This window comes from Lycorma delicatula, chromosome 1 (assembly GCF_047948215.1).
Source record: "Lycorma delicatula isolate Av1 chromosome 1, ASM4794821v1, whole genome shotgun sequence".
Classification (NCBI taxonomy): domain Eukaryota; kingdom Metazoa; phylum Arthropoda; class Insecta; order Hemiptera; family Fulgoridae; genus Lycorma; species Lycorma delicatula.
In genome coordinates this window covers 160,353,383-160,376,847 of record NC_134455.1, presented here as the reverse complement: position 1 = coordinate 160,376,847, position 23,465 = coordinate 160,353,383, and the positions used below count along the sequence as shown (strand labels likewise).

The 23,465-nt window shown below is 30.9% G+C and overlaps 1 protein-coding gene across 1 annotated transcript in view; it reads left to right on the top strand.

Annotated features, from left to right (window-relative positions):
* The window catches only part of Cand1 (Cullin-associated and neddylation-dissociated 1), a 118,280-nt gene that overhangs the window by 50,712 nt on the left and 44,103 nt on the right, over positions 1-23,465 (top strand). The window contains exons 10-14 of the mRNA XM_075365910.1: positions 993-1,198; positions 2,909-3,063; positions 7,608-7,736; positions 10,706-10,837; positions 22,054-22,225. Coding sequence (XP_075222025.1) covers positions 993-1,198; positions 2,909-3,063; positions 7,608-7,736; positions 10,706-10,837; positions 22,054-22,225 — 794 coding nt within the window. The remainder of the gene's footprint in view (positions 1-992; positions 1,199-2,908; positions 3,064-7,607; positions 7,737-10,705; positions 10,838-22,053; positions 22,226-23,465) is intronic.

Here is a 23,465-nt window from a genome sequence, read left to right as displayed (position 1 = left end):
TTATTTTGAAGTATGTTGGAAGTAAAGTAGCAGAATAGTTGTTGGCAGGACGGTGACTACACTGCTTAGGGTATGGTAATCCATGCAGCCATGATGTGTAGCGCCGTCTCGATGAGGGGGGTTTATGAATGAGGTAACACTATTGCTATCTGCAGGATAATGACTGCACTGCTGAGGGCATGGTTGTCCATACAACCGAGAGGTGTAGCACCATCATTTGATGGTGTTAGTTTTTATATGATGAAGTAAATGTCATGCGGAACTCTGCGATGGAGCTGTGGGAGTAAGAGATATGTCTTCTTCTTCCTGATAGACCAGACTGGAGTCCATAGATTGGGAACTAAGTCTAAATTATGTTATTGCGATCAACATTTCTTGTGGTCTGCATTATTATTATTACTGAAATAGACTTGTATGTGGTGTATTTATAGACAAGGAAGTCATGTGATGTCCACATCAGATTTTTTATTTATACTCAAATGGAGGTTACTTTCTGAACCACCCTGTTATATTGAATGCAGTCGCATTTGGTTAAGAGTCTGTCTGAATATTTTATAGTTGCATAGGTGGACAAGTATATACCCATACTCATTCATCTATTTGTGAAAAACATTAACCATAAATATGATTTAATCAGAGATGGTTTGAGGTACTCTGCATCCTTTATTTCAGATAAAAAATGAATTAGATCTTGCACTTTATAATTGACTGAAGGGGCAATGGCAAGTCCTATGTTTTATAAATTTTGTTTTATTAACTGAATGGATTGAATAAGAAAAGTACGTAACAAGGGTGTTTATGTTGTTGATGGCTGTTGTGCATAGGCCAGGTCGCTATGGCCAGTTTACAGTGTATAGTTCAAGTAATAATTTATTTTCAGTGGTTAATTGGAAGACAATTTTGGAATAATTCTTGTGTATTATGTACATTAATGCTCTGTATTTATGTTATTATTATTTTTATTTATTTATTTTTTTTTTTTTCATTTTTAGGGACAAAAATTCCAGCAGTACAATGAAGATAGATACTTTGTCATTTGTTCACTGCTTATTGCTGTCTCATTCTCCAGAAGTGTTTCATCCACATATGTCTGTGTTAGTGCCACCAGTTATATCAGCAGTTGGTGACAGTTTTTATAAAATAACTGCTGAAGCTTTACTTGTTTTACAACAATTAGTCAAAGTTATTCGACCTCTTGGTTTGTACTTTTAATTCATAGTAACTGCAATTTCTGTATTTCATGTATTATGATAATATTATGTTATGTTATATGATAATATTAAAAGTAAATTTCATCAAAGTTTTCACTTACGGGGAGTAGAGGCTCAAGTGTTTGCAATGTTTTATTTTACTACAGAAAGAGAGCTGAATTTGCTGCTTATATGTCTAAGTTTTTCTGTTGACAGCAGTACATGTAAAATATTCAATTCAACAGACTAGTTGGAATTACTTTACTGTGAAAGTAATGACGTTCATTACATAGTTGGGTTCTCAGAGTGAAAGAATCACTTGTGCAGTTATCTGTGTGTGCGTCTGTTTGCTGGACTTTGGTGTTTTGTGGTGTTGCATAAAATGCATCTGCCACTTGAAAATTGGAATATTTGTCAGTTACTTGTTCTAAGAGTCCTGAGTAGTTCTTTTCAGGACTGATAAAGCATGCTTACCCTTCCAGTCCTGTGGGCAAATCTACCCCTCCTGTTGAGTAGTGGCAGCACCTGTCTTCAAACTTTCTAATCACACCTCTTATTATCTATTTTTAATTTGCCCTACCAGCAATATCAGAAAGTTTTTAAATAATGTTTAAAAACAATTGTTGCATTAGAATTGTAACATAACAAACTACCATTTCTTGTAATTCTTTTTGATTTAAATAGTATCAGCATTATACAAAGTGCTATCTAGAAATTCCCAAAATTTGTATTACATGTGCGAGTAAATGCTACTACAACCAAATGCCCCTACTAGCAATATGATTCATCTGTCATTAGTTAGTAACTAAACGAATGTGTTTATTGTCAGATAGTTTCCCATCATTTTCGCTTATGATTATGATTTTGCAATGAACCATCATGGAGAATAGTATATATCTATATTAATTTCTGTTTTAAACTTCATAAAACAGCCACAGAAATGCAAATGCTAATACCAAGAATAGGGTTTGTTTAGGCAAAGTCAGGATTCCCCCCAGGCCTTGTAAGTCAGGGAAGGTTTTCAAAAATCACCGTAAGTTAGGAAAATCTATTGAAATTTGTAAAATGTCAGGAAAAACGTGAAAAATTTTATTTGAGCAGAAAAATTACTAAAAGATAACTATTACATATATTCTTCACTGAAGAGGCATCAATCATCTGGAAAAAAAAACAACAAAAATTTGTAGAAACTCTTTTCATAAATTATGTATTAAAATATGATATGAATACTTAGTGTTTTACTTTGGAAAACTTTGGGTAGCACCTTGTATTACTGTTTTGTTGACCAAATGAAAATCTTTTTGTTGTAATATGTAACTATTCACTATCAGTGACACATTCTCTTTTGAATTCCTTTAGTTATCAAGAAAACTTTAAGGAAACACTTACAACATTCACATGATTCAGTAAATGTAAACAATGATTCATATGATTAATAATAAGACCACATTCGTTTTTAATTAAAAAAATGTTTACAAATGATTTACAAATTGTTTAACAACTGATGTTGTCTATTTATATTAAAAATGGTGTCTAATAGTAAATATTCCTATTAGAAACAGTTATTTAAAAGTATCATTCTTGTAGTATAATCAAATAACAGAAGTGGGAGAAATTTGAGCATGTTCTAGACTAGACGGTGGTGTACAGTAATACATAATACATTAAACAGAAGGTTGCAAGTAGTGGCTTAAGTTTGTTTTTTATTTTTATTTTAGATTCTCCTAGTAATTTTGATTTTGCTCCTTTCACTGGCGATCTCTACAATTGTACACTAGTCAGGCTTCGGGCTGCTGATATTGATCAAGAAGTAAAAGAGAGAGCAATTGCATGCATGGGACAAATAATATGTAATTTAGGAGATTTTCTTCAGGTAAGTACTATCTAGTTTTTTTTGTCTTCACTCATTTGACTGGTTTGATGCTGTCCAAGATTCCCTACCTAGTGCTGGATGTTTCATTCCTGTATACCTCCTACATCCTACATCCCTAACAATTTGTTTTATATATGCCATATGTTGCCTGCCTGCACAATTTTTCCCTTCTGTCCCTCCAATATAAAAGCGATTATTCCAGGATGCCTTAATATGTGGGCTATAATTCTATCTCTTCTTTTAACTATATTTTTCCAAATGCTTCTTTATTCATCAACTTGCTGTAACACCTCTTCATTTGTCACTTTATCCATCCATCTGATTTTTAACATTTTCCTAAAGCACCTCATTTCAAAATCTTCTAATCTTTCCTTTTCAGGTACTCCGATCGTCCAAGTTTCACTTCCATATAAAGCTACACTCAAAAATACCTTCAAAAATCTTTTCCTGACGTTTAAATTAATTTTTGATGTAAACAAATTATATTTGACTGTAGGCTCATTTTGCCTGTGCTATTTGGCATTTTATATCGCTCCTACTTTGTCCATCTCTATTAATTCTTCCCAAATAACAAAATTTTTCTACCTCCATAATATTTTCTCATTGTTTTACATTCAGTGGTCCATCTTTGTTATTTCTACTACATTTCATTACTTTTGTTTTGTTCTTGTTTATTTTCATGCGGTAGTTCTTGCGTAGGACTTCATCCATGTAGTTCATTGTTTCTTCTAAATCCTTTTTATCCTAAGCTAGAATTACTATATCACCCAGTACTGTTACTCCGGATCTAAATTGTTCTTTGACATCATTAACTGCTAGTTCTATGTAGATTAAAAAGTAACTGTGATAGGGAACATCCTTGTCTGACTCCCTTTCTTATTATGGCTTCTTTCTTATGTTCTTCAATTATTACTGTTGCTGTTTGGTTCCTGTAAATGTTAGCAATCGTTCTTCTATCTCTGTATGTGAACCCTAATTTTTTTAAAATGCTGATCATTTTATACCAGTCTATATTACTGAATGCCTTTTCTAGGTCTGTAAATGCCAAGTATGTTGATTTGTTTTTCTTTAATCTTCCTTCTACTATTAATCTGAGCCCTAAAATTGCTACCCTTGTCTGTATACTTTTTCTGAAACCAAATTGGTCTTCTCCTTACACTTCTTCCACTCTCCTCTCAATTCTTCTGTACAGAATTCTAGTTTTCATGCCTGTTAGATTTTTCATGCCTGACTGATTAAGCTAATTGTTCTCTATTTTTCACATTTATCTGCTCCTGCTTTATTTGGTATCATGACTATAACACTCTTTTTGAAGTATGACAGAACTTCCCCTTTTTCATAAATATTACACACCAGTTTGTATAATCTATCAGTCACTTCCTCACCTGCACTGCGCAGTAATTCTACAGGTATTCTGTCTATTCCAGGAGTCTTTCTGCCATTCAAATCTTTTATTGCTCTCTTAAATTCAGATCTCAGTATTGTTTCTCCCCTTTCATCCTCTTTGACTTTCTCCGTATAACTCTTCAATATATTCCACCCACCTATTGACTTTACCTTTCGAATATAAATCGGTGTACCAACTTTAACACATATTAGATTTAAATTTATGTACCCCAAAATTTTCCTTAACTTTCCTGTATTCTCCATCTATTTTACCAATGTTCATTTCTCTTTCCACTTCTGAACACTTTTCTTTATCCACTCTTTCGCTGGTTTGCACTTCCTGTTTATAGTATTTCTTAATTGTCTATAGTTCCTTTTACTTTCTTCATCATTAGCATTCTTATATTTTTTATGTTCATCCATCAGTGGCAATATATCGTCTGAAATCCAAGGTATTCTACCAGTTCTCTTTGTTCCGCCTAAGTTTGCTTCTGCTGAAAAGGAAAAGAATTTCCTTTTTAACATTCTCCCATTCTTCTTCTACATTTTCTACTTTATCTTTTTTACTCAGACCTTTTGTTATGTCCTCCTCAAAAATCTTCTTTACCTCCTCTTCATCAAGTTTCTCGAAATTCCACAGATTCATCTGACACCTTTTCTTCAGGTTTTTAAACCCCAATCTACATTTAATTTTCACTAAATTATGGTCTCTATCAATATCTGCTCCAGGGTAAGTTTTGCAGTTGACTAGTTGAATTCTAAATCTTTGATTAACTGTGATATCTATCTGACACCTTGCAGTATCGCCTGGCTTTTTCCATGTGTATATTCTTCTATTATGATTTTTAAACTGTGTGTTGGCAATTATTAAATTATACTTTGTGCAAAACTTTTTAAGTCGGTCCCCTCTTTCATTCCTTTTGCCCAGCCTGTATTCACCCACTATATTTCCTTCCTTGGGTTTTCCAATACTTGCATTCCAATCTCCAGCAATTATTAAATCTTCATCTCTTTTTGTGAGTTTAATTGCTTTGTCAATTTCTTCATATACACACTACCTCATCATCATCAACATGGGTGCTTGTAGGCATATAGACGTTAACATTCGTTGGTTTCGGTTTCGATTTTATCCTTATTACAAGATTCTATGCATTTTGAAATACTTCCCTATCTTCTTATCTATCTTCCTTATCTTCTTTAAGAGAGTTTGAAAACTCTCTTCCCTAACTTCTTGTTCATTATGAAACCTACTCCTGCCTGCCCATTATTTGAAGCTGAGTTATTTATTCTAAAATCTCCGGACCAAAAGTCGTTTCCTCTTTCCACTGAACCTCACTAATTCCTACTACATGTACATTTATCCTATCCATTGCATTCTTTAAATTTTTTAACCTACCAACCAACCTTTTTTAGACTTCTATCATTCCACACTCCAACTTATAGAATGTTATTTTTTAGTTTTCTGGTGACCCCTTCCTTAGTAGTCCCCACCCGGAGATCCAAACGGGGGACTAGTTTACCTCTGGATTATTTTACCAAGGAAGGTGCCTCCATCTTTGTTGTATGAAAATGCAGAGAGCTACATTTTTTTGGAGAAAAAACAGCTGCAGTTTTCCATTCCTTTCAGCTGCACAATATTCAAGAAAATTGAGTGATGCTGATACGGCTGTTTAACTCCTCCTCTCACCCTTAATAACTACTGAAAGAGCTGCTTCCCTCTTTCAGGAATCATTCCTTAGTCTGGCTTTCAACAGATACCTCTCTGATACGATGCACCTTTGGTCCAGCTACTCTGTATCACTGAGCACTCAGGCCCCCTCACCATGGGCAAGGTTTCATGATTCATAGAGGGAGCTATCTAGTTTAACAATCATACAATTGAAAGTTTTTAAATACCATTGATTCCTACATAAACAAACAAGCTATTGAGTTATTTACTGTATTGGAATAGTAAGTAGAGCTAATAACTTTTACGTAAGTAACTGTTACAATTCACCGTATTTAAAAAATACTTTAGATTTAAAATGTTACTCATTTATGTGTAATTACTGAAGTTGGGTTAAAAAGGGGATTGGAGAACTTGGTGCCACATAAAAACTTATTAAAGACCAAACATAAAACTATAAGATGGATGTGACAACACCTTCGAAACCAAATTTTGAACAGCTACCGTGTCTTGTCTGTACGATGTGAGGCAAGCATTATTATGCAGAAGAATTTATCTTTGGCCAGAGAAGCAGAATATTTCATTATTTTCTAGCATGTCACTCATTGTACATTGTTTTTCCAGATAATTGCAATAAATTTTGCTTTTATAATCCCATATATTTTTGGCGTCACTTTATTGGCTGACATATAAGTTTTGAAATTTTTCCTGGCAGGTGAAAAAACGTTCCATTCCATACTTAGGATGATGATTCCAAGTTTCATTATAAGTTATTGTGCGATTTTAAAAACCATTGTTTAAGTTTCATACAATTGTGGATTCAGGTATGTTAGTGATTTTGAGTTAACTGTCTTCGGAACCCACCTTGAACAGATTTTGTAGTAATATAGCCTATCATGGATAATGAAATAGACAGTGCTAATACTAGCACTGTAAATTTCAGCAATTTACAAAATTTCTGTAAATGTGATTTTGCAAAGCGTCAATCAAAACTTCCACTGATCTTCTGCTACATTAAAAATAGGTTGTACTTATTCTGTTCTATTTAAACTTTTCATTTCAATTTAAAAATCTGCATGATTTTACTTTTTACTATATTGCAAGTTTATTGCAAATTTCAGCTGTTTTTTATACCTTCAGAAAACAAAAATCTTTATAATAGTATTCTTCCACAGCGTATGTTTCATACAGCCAAAATTTTGAAATAAGTAAAAGAGTTTAAATAATGGAGATTCTTTTCTAACAGCTGATATTTTCTGTGTCAGAGTTACCAACTTGAACATCAGACAGTTTCAGTTAATTCTATTTAATAGTTTTTTCTGCTGTTACCTGCAGTTTATCTCAAATTATTGAACAACTGTCATACATTTTTCTGTTTCTTTTAAACTGGGTATTTTTGTCCCTTAAAGGTAAAAAAATTGTTTGTATTCATTTCATTTATATTTACTTATGATTTTGTTGTTTATTAATTAATAAAATTTCATAATTTCAGGGTGAATTACCTACATGTTTACCAATATTTTTGGATCGTTTAAGAAATGAGATTACTAGACTTACTACTGTTAAAGCCCTAACAAAAGTAGCTGCATCTCCACTGCGTATTGATCTTAGGCCAATATTGGTAAGTTTCAGAATTTTTACTATTTTTATGCAGTGTATTTGGAAAGTCACTGTGCAGAATGCTTTAGAATTTTGTGGTACTGTCCGTTCTTTCTGCATTAGGTTGGTTGCCCGGTGGATTCATTGATCATTAGTAATAAACTTGGACATCAGTAGTTGAGGTGTGATTGAGCGTGTTTAGTTTCATTTCATGTTGTTTCATTTATCGGAATCAATAGTTGCGAGAACCATCATGGTTCTTGTGGTAGTGGACTGCATTTTTTGTAGAAGACGTTTTTTGTGAGGTGGCAAGTATATGATTTAGTAAAGCACAAGTTTTCTTAGAAGTTTTCAAATACTCCTGTTCCTCACCGCAATGCAGTTCAAATTCTTATTGGAAAGTGTTGGGCAGCAGGCTCTGTTGAAGATGCTAATCCAAGTAGAAGATCACTTAAACTAAACAAACAGAAGCTGCTTGATATTTGGATGCTTTGGCCGAAAGTCTATCAAAGGCATTGCATAAGTTAGCACAAGCAGTAAGATATTGGATTTGCTTCAGCACATAAAGCTGCAAGAAAAGAACTGAAACTTTTCCCCTATTAAGTAATGTGTGTTCAAGAACTGAAACTTACAGATCATGCCAAAAGATTAAATTGTCAATGGTTTAAACATTTTATTGACCAAAATTTCATAGTTATCATCTATATTTTATTTTTTACCGATGAAGCGTGGCTTGATAGACATCAATGAAAATTGGAGTCTGGGTTTGTGAGAGTAGAATGCGCATTTTGGGTCCAATATTTTTTGAGAATAAGTTAATACTGATCATTATTGTGCTGTGTTTAACAAACTTCATTAGTAAGGTAACAAGTGTAAATCAATCATAGTTGTTTCCAACAAGATGGTGCCACAACACACACAGCTAACAGTTCAATGACTTTTTTATGAAATCGAAATGTCTTTGGTGAGCGAATCATTTCAAGGGGTCTATGGCATGTATGATTGCCCAATCTGACTCCCCCAGATTACCTTCTATGGGGGACAGCAAAACAAGCCGTGTATCGCAACAGACCATGCACAATTGATGAACTAAAAACTGCAAGAACAACATACTTATGAGACATTTCAGTATATCAGCTGGTTAAAGTGTTTGAAAACAAATTGAAACATGTGCAGTGATGTTGTATTGATGGAGGATGTCATTTTCAACATCTTCTATAAACTATTACAGTTATTGAAATATCTGTTTCTGTAAAATAAAGAAATAAAAATACAAAGTAGTAATTAAGAAAGTTCCATTATAGCACTTCCAGAATTCCCGTGCAGCAACTTTCTGAACTCTGTATTAAAACAAAAATTTTTTTACCTTCTTTCTGAAAAGACTAAAATAATATATAAATATAGGCTGAAAAAGTACTTTATGTAGTGAAATATATTTAATGTTATCATCTTAAAATTTTTGTTTTGCTTATTGAATTAAGCAGTAGCCCATAAAAGGTTTGTAAAAATAATTAGAAGATATTTTAATGGATAAAGAAGCTTCCCTTAATAGAAAATTGCCAGAATAAGGAAGAGAAAGAAAATAAAGAATGTAAATCAACAAACAGATTGCAAAGTAAAAATCCAGAAGAAACAACTAAGAGAAACTTTTTAAAAAGAATTTCTAGAAAAGCTTAGAAGGTTCGGACAATAAAAATCATAATACTTGAGTAAACAAAAGGGTGGGTTGGCCGGAAGAGCATTCAGAATGCATGGGCAACAAATTAGCTAAGCATTATGAGTATTCCATTTTGGAATAATGTTGTCTGTATTTAAGCATAAAAAGCTGTTTGGGGAGTTTGTTGCGAACAGGGGGCAAAGTGATATTTTTCATTGATAAAAGTATAAACTTGTTTCCTTTTGTAAACAAATGTAAATAATTATTGTATAAAATGAATTGTTGATTTATCTTGCTGTTATAGTTTATAATCTCTTGTCAGTTTTTTATTAATTTTATTAGTTGTTATAGAGTTCATAGTATAATTAGAATTGTATTTATACATAGTAATTTATTTTAGAGTAAATAAATTGTATTAAGAATTTTTACATGTGCTATCTGTTGATATCGTTGAACCATATATACCTGACTATATTAATAATAATAAACCAAGCAGTGCTAACTTGTATGCAAAAATACATATATTCTGAACTCTTACCATACTCATAGACAATTTTGCTTGAGGACACACCCACTGAGGTGGAAATGTGCCTCATTGCAAAAATGATTTTTTTCAGCAAAATTGCTGTTCATTTGTTGATTCTCTAACATCCAATTGACGAATGCCCGCTTCAGTTCCTGGGCTGGCTGAAGCTTGAATGTATGCAGATCTTTCATTAAAATGAAATGAATTTGAATGTCAAATGTATTGTGGAAGATATTTATGTCAGATCTCTGTTCTACATTTAATGGTAATGTTTACTTTTATAAATAATATAATAACTTTGCCAGTAATTATTTAACAAAAAGATTTTCTCAGATTTTAAATCCTACATTAATTTAGGGACACCTTATAGTATTAAATTTAGCAATATCCTAGATCACATTCTTTGTTCGTGTACTTAAGCGTAAATTTATGTGTAAATTTACGTGTAATTTATATGTAAAATAATGTGTAAAATTTATGTGTAAAATATATGTCTGTGTGTGGGAATATGAAATGGAATAGTTTTTAACAGAGGAAAAATCCCAGGGCCTGACCTTGATGTGAACCTGGTACCTTGCGGATAAAAGGTTGAGACACTACCACCCTAGCAAGGAAATTGACAATTTAAATCCATAAGTCACGTAAAACAAATACATTTTTTGTATTATTATTGTTAATTTTTTTTTCTATTTAATGCTTTTCAAATTACTGATATTTGCATTGCTAAATACCACAGACAACAGAATCTGTAGAAATATTTTAAATAGCTATGTTTGCTTTATGTAAGTGTTTTTTTTTTTATTTTCAGGGTGAAGGAGTACCAATGTTAGGGTCATTCTTACGTAAAAATCAACGAGCATTAAAATTAAGTACGTTAACATTATTGGACACTTTAGTCAACAATTATAGCTCTTCCATTAATACAGATCTTCTTAATAAGGTATTATACTAAACAATATTTAATAAGATCAAATTTCTATTAAATCTATCATTTTGATATTTCATTTGTTTTATATGGTGTGCTATTTTACATTTAGAAAGAGTACTTTTATACCATTTTTTCTTACAAAACATGAAATGTATTTTGATATTATTTTATTTTGATCTCTTGCATAGCCTTCCTAAAATATCTATTATAAATGAGCAAAAAGAGTTTGTTATTTTAAATGATAATTCTCTCATTATCTATTTTTAGCTAATCTATTTTTAGTTTTTACAGTTTATAGCTAGGGCATAAACGAGATGTGGATCAAAAAGTAAGTTACACCCTTGCCGTGTTCTTGAACTGAAAGGGATATATATTAATGTCGTGTGGTGGCAGCACCGGTTGCGTTGTCTTCACGCTCCCCCAGCAGCAATTCTGTACGACATTTAGTACATGTGTAGTATCGTTGTCAATGTGGCATGTTCTCTAGAGGTTTCGTTCAGCATATAAGTGCATTCAGTAGTCCAATTTTTGTGGGCAAAAATTACAATTGTGAAATTCTTCGCCAAATTTTTGAGGTATATGGTGAGAATGCAATGTCACACCTGATGATCACAAAATTTTGCCAAACGTTCAGAAACAGAAGAACAGATGTGAGTGACAAACTGTGTACTGGATGTCCTTCAACTGCGAACATGAGGGATGAAATGATCTTGAGTAACCGGCCCATTAAAATTAGAGAGATTGCAAGTTAGCTTACATTAGTTATGGTAGTGTGTTTGGCGATTATTCATGATCAGCTTGATTATCATAAGGTATGTACATGATGGGTACCACATCTGTTTACCAACAACCATAAACATCAACGTTTTGTGTCTGTTCTTTTTTTCTTCAATGTTATTCCAGAACTGGTCCACAGTTTTTGAAACAAATCATCAAAGGGGATTAGAGCTGAGTGCTTCATTACACTCCTGAGACTAAACGAGCATCACATGAATGGAGACATAAAAATTCGCCGCAGCCAAAAAAAGTGAAAACATCTCCACGTGTTTGAAAGGTTATGCTGACAGTCTTTTTCGATTCTGAAGGAGTTGTTTTGCACAGTGAACTTATGCTCCAAGGAGCAACAATTAATGTTGAATCTTACTGTGAGACTAAAAACATTTGTAAAGCCATTAAAGATCGAAAACCAAAGATTGAGCAAGGGGGTCGTTTTTCTTCATGACAATGCTACTCCTCATTCAGCCTCATGTGACAAAGGAGTTACTGCAAAAATTCAAGTGGTAAGTTTGGTCTCATCCACCTAACAGCCCTGACCTAGCACCCTGCGATTACCACCTGTTTGGTCCTCTCAAGCGAGATCTGGGGGGGAGCGTTTCGCTAATGATGATGAAATTAAGGAAGCGGTCTTTTAATGGTTGAAGGAAATTGGAAAAAAATTCTTATGAGAGTTAAATTGAAAAACATGTCACAAGGTATGAAAAGTGTTTGGAAAAACTTGGTGATTATGTCGAAAAATAGATAAAAATATGTAGTTTTTGTTCAATAAAAAAAAAGTTGTTTTATAAATATGTGTTTGTTTCATCGAGGGGGTGTAACTTAACTTTCTGATCGTCTCTTGTATGTATACAAGGGACTATAAAACATACATTTTATTCATATATAAAATGCCTATACATTTTATAAATGTTATTATATAAAGAAAAATAATTTTGTGTACTGATGTGGATGTAATGATAAGTTTTTTCACTTATTTTGTTTTGTTTGCTGCAGCTAACAACTTAACAATTTTTTTAGTAGATTAATATTTAGGATATTGATATTTATAATAGCAGCTGGTAAGTATTCTGACTGGGAAAATCTGAACATCAAAAATTGTATCTGATCAAACTTTTTTGTGTGGATTTTCTGTTCTTAGTGTACACTTCTCTTTTATTCTTTAATCAGTATGCATTTAAAGAAAATGTAGAGCTGAGCTTATAAATCTATAATAATTATTATGTCTGGAATAAATTTTTATACTTTTCTGAGTGATATTTGTTAAAACATCATTATAAAAGTACTCAATCATGGTCAATTAACTGCTAATTTTTTTGTCATCTAAATATATTACACCTGATGTTGATAGCAAAAATTGTTCTGAAATCACATTATTTCTGCTCATTAAAGTGAGTTTAACCAGGCACATATTCTTGTAAAGGAAAAAATCATCTTGTTACCTAGACAAGGGCTCCTTCAATTTCTACATATTTTGATAAAAAATATAGCTTATACCACCTTTCAAGTTCTATGACTAAGTACTTTGCATATGTACAAAAAGCTCTTCAAAGATTATGGTAGGGAAAGAAAATTCATCCATTTCACCTACCTAAATTAATATTTTTGTAATTGAAAAATGCCACTAGTTGTCAGTGTTGTATGCAATTAATGCTACTTTTGGATTATATATTTCTGGTTGCACAATGTATTCACCACTTTCTCCACCACAACTCATTATCATAAATTTGTTTATTTTTAGGAAGGTCTTTTACATCATGTATGCCTCCATTCTCTTCTATTTTCAGCAAATTTTTTGGGTTTTTGATAAGTTATTATTTCTTTCTAGGTAATCTCTAATTTTGAATGGTTTTCAGCCTCTCTTTTATGTATCTTTGATCCTTCTAGTACCATTTTAAATAATCCTTCTTCTCTTGTGATATGTCCCACCAATTTGATTTCTTATTCTGAATTGTTTTGAGTTTTTTCTCTTTCACTTACTATTCTTCATTTTACTTTGTCTGTTCTTTTAAAGTTTTGTAATTTCCTTCTTGCCCACATTTTGAATTCTTCCTTTCTCGTTTTCTTAGTGTCATGTTTCACATCCATACAGATGTGCACTCCAAACAACATTTTACAAGGCATTTCTACAACTTGTAACTTCCACAACTTTGTATCTTAACAGTGCAATCCAGGAGTGTTTAAATAGAAAGATAGTTGTTACATAATAAGTTTCTATAAACACTGCTGGACTGAACTTTCTAGTTTTTGTTTTGTTTTCACTTTTGGAATCTGCTGTTTATACCACATTAAAAAATATCTGTATTGTTTTATTTTTTCGGTTTTTCCTTTTGTGTAGATATTCATTGGCCTACTGTGTCTCATATTCTCATTTTTTCCATAATATTTAGTTTCAATAGAGTATAAAATTAAAGATAGACCCTGTTTTGAAGCCACATATTTCATCTGAGGAAACACAAACATTAGATTCATAGCCTGTTTTAAAACAGTTATTTTCTTATATTAACGCAGTACCTATAATAAAATGAATTTAACCACAAATGTGAATAAGAAAAAAGTATAGCCAAGCAGTTATAGCAAGCCGCTTGCGGAGGAGAGTAGATGTAAGGGTGTAAGTAGAGAGGAAAGCACCTTGCTTGAACAGCTCTGCTATACCTGATTTTAATTTTTAGTGTAAATTAATTTAGAGAATTTACAGCTTATGACAAAAAAATTTCGCTTGCAACAAATTTCTCATTTTTTTTTTATAAGAGTATTGGTAAAGTTTCTGTCCTATTTTGTAAGGAATTGGATGTTTAACCTAGCAGTAATGGCACCAAATCTTACAAGCCTGGAATATTCTTTTGTGATCGTTAATTGAGTGGGAAGTATTAAAAACTTGTCATCTGCATACTTGCCTGAAATAACCTTCAGTATTGCTGTCATTTGAACTGCTACAATCTGTGTTTGGTTTTTAAAGAGTAAGTTTTTTTCTGTTTAGGCTAGTCAAACTTAGAGCAAGCACTCATATTTGAACTTGATTAAACATTTTTTGTGTTGGGCTATGAGTCCAAGCAACAAGTATAAGTTATCATCATTACATTTAATTAATGAAGTAAAAGTTTGATATTAACAATTTGATGATGAATCTGAAGAGATGAAAGATAAGAATGAAGTACAGATCAAAACTCTGAATAATTTGATGAAAGTGCAGGTCCCAACCAAATACAATTTTTCATATACCATTATACATAGCAATAGATGGATCATAACAGAAAAAGCTTGTTCTGCATAAGACAGTAACAATCAAGAAATTTAATTTTGTTACTCATTTACAAGTTAAATTACATGCAAAAAATTATAAATCAGTTATAGATTGTTGGTGTTTATATACTGCAAATGTGATAGAACATAGTTGTAAATAAAACCAAATTTATTGGTACAATATTATGAAATTAGTCTAGAGAATGAGCTCCAAAGCCAATAAATATCGCTGAAATTAAAGCTGCCCTCTTGGTAGTACTAATGAAAGTATTAATAATTAATTATAGTACTAATGAAAATATTGAAGCATTTTGGGATTCCTCTAGGTTTCAACATTATATTTTGTAGTAAACCAAATAAATATGTTTTAAAAATATTTTTCACCAATTAGTGTTAAAGCACATTGTAGAATTATAATTTTATCCCACAGCCAGAAGAAGGGTTTTTTCAGTAGAAAATTGATCTCAAAGTTGTTTTTGACTTATGTCTGCTGCAAGTAGAAACATCACTTGTGATAACTGTACATACCCATTAATTACTTACTTAACCTTCTCTCATCACAATGATCCACGCTTGATTAGCGCTCCGGGAAAATATGTTGGTATCTGATTGCCTCCCTTCATAGTCTTATGCTACCCTCTTGTGAAAAAATGTCAAAAAATGACAGTATATTAAAGAGATTTAACAGATTCTGACAAAAAAAAAGTTACGATTGGATATTTTTTACGCCTGTAACAAAAAAAAAATTGAAACAGTACAAAAATTACGATAATTTAATTGCAGAATTTTTTTGCGCATTTCTACCGCGTTTTTTATTAGCGAATTTTTTATTTTGCTTTGTGTTTATGAAACATAGTTTGGTGATTTTAAAAATAATACTTTCTAGCAAATCGGTTGAAAATTGGGCAAAATATGATGAAAAACCTGTGTCATAAATCACAGATTAGTAACATATGTTAGTTTATACTAACTACTTTTCTGAATCTACTTCAGATTCAGAAAAGTACGTTTTATAAAAATCCCCACCACTGAAAAAGGTATTCAGATTGACAAAAAATAATTTTTACTGTATACTCTTATTTATTATGAATCGATATGTGTTACATGTTTACCGATATCGTTTGTCAGAAAATATATTTATAGACCTCAAGTAAAAGTGGTGACATATTTATGACCACAAATTCCTTCTTTTTTTTTTTTGTGCTGTATGTCATAATTTATTGTGTTTTAATACATCGATATGTTGCTAGTAAGATAAGCTATTTTTGTAAATAGTAAATAAATCCGTAAGCCTCATAGCAATTATAATACATAAGTCACACACACACAAGCACATTTCTGAGAAAAAAATGGTCATATTCTTTCTAGTCTAAATAAAACATTTTACATTGTATAAACGTCGTTCAAATTGTGTAATAAAACTGATTCCTTTGTGAATATAAAACAAAATACCGACTTAGATGCCATATAAAATGATTTTGTAACAGCGTTTTAAAACTGTCGCCGTACATAACCACTTCCAAGACTAAATGATCTGAAAAGGTTAAGTAGTTTTCCATCAAATTAAACTTAAATTATGTCATAATTAATCTTTTATTGGAACTGTAAAGGAAATTTGAAGATTAATTACTGCAGAGTTCATAAATACCAATTATTATTAATAATTTCAAGCACAATTACTTTCAATTAGCTTGATAGTGTTGATTATAAGGGAATTTAAGGTAAGCTTTTTCAACTGCTGATTTGTAATAGTGCTACTATAAAAGGAATTTTTTTAAAAATTATAATAAAAAGGGAAAAATTGTCCAATCAATGAATGGTTTTATTAATAAAATTTGAAAACAAATTAAACATAAGTGTGAAATATAAATGCACAAAGAATAAATTATAATACTCAACCAATATTTACCATTACATTAGATAGTCTAGCCCGATTTTTTTTTTTAATAGTACTAGTATGTAAAATTCATTTGTAAAAAAGTACTAACAGCAGCACTTAACAAATTAAACACTCAAAATTTTTTATTCATCATTCGTGGATGAATCTTATTTAAATTACAAATTAATTTGTCTACAGCAACATCCATTAAACAGTAATTCTTCCATAAAGTTGTTTTGATTTCCTTTATATGATTACAATAGCGTTGCCATTGTCAAGCCATGAAGTTTTCAAATTAAACTTTTCAATAGACTCAAGCATATTGTCAGTATTGTTATTGCCTACGTTTAACCAGAGGTTAATGGTCAGAGACCATACTTCCTCTGTTGGGTTCAGTTGTGGATGATTGGTGGTAATTGCAGTAGAGTATGACCCTCTGATTCAAAAATATTGTCAATTTTATATTTAATTATATTTTAAGTTTCACAATTCGTACAATTTGATACTGGTCAGTAAATATAGTAACATATTTGTCCCTTCTTTAGTGTAACATGATGACAGAATTGTTGCAATACAAGAAAAAACAAACCAGAAATTATTATCTTCTACAATTCAACCAAAGAGAAGTAGATAATGTCAATGAACTCTTAGCTACTTACAACATTGCAAGCAGTACCTAAATGTGGCCAATGGTTATTTTGTATTAATTTATGAACAATTTGGAATCAATACACAACTCATATACCTGGCTAGTAACTTTGATCAAATATAAGATATCAATATGATTTGGAGAAAATATTTGAAAAAATTTGCCATTTTACTCGCAGACAAATAAAAATGTCTTCATACATGACCAAAAAAACTTCTATTGTGCATTCCTGAAAATTTACTTTCTCACTTGCTGAATTTCTGTGTCCTAGATGATTGGATATATCGGATAATAGCAGTAATATGTAATTATCAATATACTTTATTGTAGTTTTATCTTGTTAACCAATTAACAATTTTCATCATAGTTTTTTTTTTTCATGCTTACCTTAAAAATATTTACAATTTATTAACATTATCTGCAGTGATTACAGTTTTACTAATCTTGATTCTAAAATGATTACATATATTTTAAAAAAGCCATTTTCCCAAAATACAAAAAAAAAGATATAAATATCATGCTAAAGATTTAATGGCTTTTTAGATTTGAGTACAAACTATCCAGGTTAAGATTTTTAAATAAAATTTTTTTAATTACAAAGACATATAGAAAATGATTCACATGCTGTTTTCTTTGTATTAATAGTGAAATAAAAAGAAACTAGATGAAATATAAGCGTATTTGGAGGTTTTTCTGTGAATTGACTTTATTATTTATTATAGATTATTGCTTATTAATTAAATACTGTGACTTTGAAATATATGCAACTGTAAAGGAAAGGCTGCTCATTTCTAATTTTATGTTTTGTAACTTATCACACTTATGTAAGATGGTACACAGAATTTCTGTGTATCTTAGTTTAGAAATTTTAATTTTAAAGAACATTGCTTCAATTTTCTCATGACATTTTTATTAAAGATGTTTTACAAGGTGCGATTGGAACGTTTTAGGACATTTGCTGTCACTGCTCAATAGGAGGAGGTAGGTTTGCCCACAGGTGTGGAAGGAGAGAAGTTTGTTTTGTCCATCCTGAAAAAATTGCTGCGATATCTTTGTTCAGTAGAAAGTGGCATCCTAGTGAGTGAAGATGTGTTTTTGGTTCTTGTGGATTAATTGATTTTGGAAAATGTAAAAACGGAATTTGTGTCAAATTTTGTTTGAAAACTGGGAAATCAGTTTCCCAGAGACCTATGAATAGTTTCAGAGACCTATGAACTCTTAAAAACAGCTTTCAGGGATAAATGCCTGAGCCAGTCAAATGTTTTTATGTGGCTCAACAGAATCAAAGATGACTGTGGATCAATCAAAGATGACTTATGGTTGAGCAGCCTGCCCCTTCAAAAGTCAATGAAAACATTGTGAAAGTTAAGGATTTAGCATGTTCTGACTTACAGTTAGGAAAGATGGCTGATGAACTGAATCTAAGTTTCTATACATTTCAGTCAATTTTAACTGAAGATTTGAACAGTCATCAATTGTTCGCGAAATTCTTTCTGAAATTGTCAGACCAACAGAAACAGGCCAACTTGAAGTGTCCCAAAAACTAATTAATCAGGCTGAAACTGGCCCAGATTTGTTAAGTAGGGTAATCACAGGCAATAAATCATGGGTTTATGGGTTCGACCTAAAAACAAAGACACAATCATAATAGAAAAGTCCAAGTTAACCATAATCGACAGAAGTTCAACATAGTAGGTTGAATGTGAAGACAGTGTTGTCAGTTTTCTTCAGTTGGTGGGTATCATGCTTCACAAATTTACCTCTAAGGAGCAGACAGTCAACCATACTATAAAAGTTTCTTTTGGCATTTGTTAAAAATTGTGCAGAAGAAAAAGCTTACACTCTGGCAAGACAAGAATTGGGTCCTGCACCATGACAACACAGCTCATCATGCATCCTCGATTACAGTAGTTTTGGCACATGCTTTTGCAACCAACCTATTCCCTTGATTTAGCCCCTGTTGCTGCTGTTATATATTGATAACATTTACAATAACTTTATAATTTAGAAGTAAAAAAAAAATCTGATGTGAAAATGAGTTTCACATTCTATATAGACCAATGGAAATAACTCATTTAGAGGGAAAAAAGTTGTTACCTGGACTTTTATAAGTAGAAATGGTAAAGGGGTTTATGGTAAACGCAAAAAAAGATAAATGGGGTGAGCAGAGTTGGTGGAGGGTTGAAAAGGGATGAAAAATAGTATTATTGCAATTTCCAGTGAAAGTTGATGTCAAAAAACAAGTATCCAATACAAGCAGATCATGCAAAAATCTACAATTTTTGTAGAGGTCACTTTTTAACATAACCTCAAAATTTCCTAGAAAAATGCAAAAAAATCGTTTATTTTTCATTTCCGCAAAAATAATTTAATTTTGACGAATCTTGGTGAAAGTATACCTATCTGTGTCTTAAATAACCACAAATTTTTTTAGATAAAAAAACAAGAAGTTTTCCAAGATATTTATTTTTTCCGGTCTGAAATACTTAATTTCTTTTTTTTTTAATTCTGCTTAGAAAAATCATTGTACAGAGTTCTGCTGTGCTCAATTTTTTTGTTTTGACATAATTTTTGGTAAAATAAAAAAAATCTATAATCGCCATTCAAAAAAATGCTTAAAAATGCCAAAAAAATGATACAACAATGCATTTTTCAATAATTGTTTGATAATTTGTTTAAATTAAAAAAAAAAATTAATTTATTCTTATTTTTATCATTTGACAAAAATTTCTCTTGTAAAATGTTATTTTTGTGTGCGGTTCAATATTAAAAAAAAGGAATGCTCAAAGAATTTTTTCGCCTTAAGCGTTCAGCTGTTTTTGTTGAAGATGCACTTGAGTTTTCATTATCAGCCTCATTGTCTGAATAACCATCAAATACTATGCAGCTATTGTCTGCATAATGAATGTGTACAAAGGACATATATTTTCTGTTGATCACTTCAATGGTATCATTTTTTTGCCACACAGCTTTGTGTAACAGAATTTCAATACCATGTACTACATTTTCAGTAGTTGGTAAAGCTTCAGTGCTAGTGAACTATGAAACAGTTGCGATTTAAAATTTTTTCTGAAGCTGTGTTCTGTGTAAAAAGTTATAGCAGGAACGGAGCTGCACACCCACTCACCTCTCTTGTTTAGATCCTTCGGTACACAAAATTATTCGACTTAGATATTTATGCAAGTTTCAGGTCAAACAATGAAACACAGTTTCTTTTGTATTTTTTCCCATACAATTGGATGATGTAATCAGTTTTTGATTTTTTTTTAAATTAAACAAATTATCAACAATTACTGAAAAATTCATTGTTGCAAGTCTTTTTTTTGCATTTTTAAGCATGTTTTTAAATTGTGATTATAGATTTGTGTTTTTTTTTTTATTTAACCAAAAAGCATATGTTAAAACAAAAAAAATGAGCATCGGCAGAACTCTGCACAGTGATTTTTCTAAGTAAAATAAAAAAAAATTGAAATTTGTAGATATTTTTATCAAAAAAATTTGTGGTTATCTAAGACACAGAAAGGTATACTTTCACAAAGTTTCATCAAAAATTAAACTATTTTTGTGGAAATGAAAAACAAAAAATGAAAAAAATGAAGATTTTTTGCATTTCTCTTGGAAATTTTGAGGTTATGTTAAAAAATGACCTGTTCAAAAGTTGTAGATTTTTGCATGATCTACAACTTTTGTATTGGATCTTTTTTTTACCATCAAAATTCACCGGAAATCGCAATAATACCATTTTCCACCCCTTTTCAACCTCCCCAAATCAACCCTCCACCACCTCCACTTACACATTTATTTTTTTTTACACATATTATAAGCCATTTCCACTTAAGTCCAGGTAACAATTTTTTTTTCTCTATGTGTAATTTGGTTAGACTATTAGGAAATAGTGAACAAATATAAATGACAATTTAATCAAATGCAGTCAAATTATTACATTTTTCATGGAAATAAACATAAACAAATTAGGGAAAATATAAATATGAAAACAAGACAACAAAAAATCAGGTTTTTCTTAGCTTATACATTACAGATTTTTAAAATACGTTTACAGTTTCAAAAGGCAGAAGATAAAAATAGAAAATGCTTAAGAAAAGGGTTCTAGCCTGTCATTTGATTTAACTATTTTTAAAATTATTTACAAAAAAAATCTGTTTTTCTGTCCCTATAAAATTCTTGTGAAAAAAGCCTCAATGTTTAGTTGTGCCATATGTGTAGGTGGGAACTGCCTTTTGGGAGGTCTTAAAAAAATTTTTGTCTAGAAGTATTTATAATCCTTGTTCTTATTTCGATTAAATAATATCAGTACTTGTTGAAAATAATTAACAAAATTAAGTATTTTTGGGGAAGGTATGTTGGGCAGTGGAGAGATAATTTATTGCTTTCTGTGGCCAAAGAACTTGTATCCAGTTCATTAAGATATGAAGGCTGTGAAAATGATTACCTTACAGATATTAATTTGCAAGTAAATTTGAATTTCAACAATTTCCTTTTTTGATTTTTTCAAAATACATTCACAAAAAATACTCCAAAGTGAAAACAACATATGTTGAATCTGTTCTGCTGCACTTAAAAACCACATATTTGATTCTTAAATCATATCAGGAATATCTAATTATTTTATTTTATTTAATTAGAGTATATGTTTGCATTTTTTAAATATATTTTGTTTTGTAGGTTCTAATGGAGTTGCCTGCATTATTAAGTGAGTCTGATCTACATATAGCACAACAAACATTAACATTGTTGACTTCTATTGCTAATTTACAACCCACAGCATTATCAAATTTAAATGAACCACCAATACTACCTGAAATATTAACGCTAGCTAAATCACCTCTGTTGCAAGGTATTTAAGTTTTATTCTGCATTCAAAATATTTTATCATATTGTCTTAGAAATTGTAAACCATACCTTAAAATTGTGATTGATAAAAACAAGTATTAGATTTATAAATTATTGAGAAAATATGGGAATGGAATCATCATCTCCCACAACTCACGTGGTACTTGAGTATCCAAAATTTAATATTTAAATGAAATTAAAATACCTTTGGTGTAGTACACAAGTGTAATAACATCTTTCTATGTATTTTATGTACAGTCTGTTGAAATCTCACAATTGCTTATGGAAAGGTTTGTTGAAGACTTGCAGAAACTCATAGAGGTTTAATCTTGGTAAATTTGTGTGAATTAATTTTCTATTGTAATTCTTAAAGCAATGATTTAAACTAATTTTAAATTAAAATATAGGGTCTAATTATAATTGATTTCAAATATGTATGGAAGCGTATGCTATAAATGTGTTTATAAAAGCATTACTCACTAATCCTTATAATAAAAATATTTACTAAATTACTATAATTTATCACAACCACCAAAAAAAAAAAGTTTCATTGTAAAAGTGTTAGTGAATAGTAAAAGTTTATGGCAAAAACATTATGAAATCAAAAAAAAATGGTGAATAATACAAATGCATATCAAATGACAATTTTTTATCCCAAATCTGAAAAAAATTTGATATTTTTAAAATTACAAAAGTTCACTTGTCATAGATAGGGCTCTTTAGATTGTAGATTTATCAATTTTATTGACAAATCACCTATTTTCATATATGTCTATTATCCATTCACTTTTATTATTTATTAATAATAAATTTCATTTATATATTGCTTCCATTTAACTTGTCATAAATGCAGCTGATTATAATTAAGCTATAATTTTACTGTGTTTATCTTTCATCTTAATACCCAAGAGAATATTTTTGTTAATAATTAATAATGATTAATTAATTATATTTAATTAATGCACACACACAGGATGTCTGGGCTAAAGGTATCCAAAAGTAATTGTCTATGTTTAGTAAACCAGTTATCATAATCTCTTAAACGTATGCTCAATCGACAGGAAATATCTCACAAGATTTGTTCTGTATACTCCTAAGGTCAGCAGATTACACATGTGCAGTCATGCCGACTCACAATGCAGTTGTAGTCACAAGCAGTTAGTTGAAATGTAGACCTCACAACAGAAGGTTCAGTGTGTGTTTTAGTTAATTTTTCAATGAGTTAGGCATGGAATATATTGGTT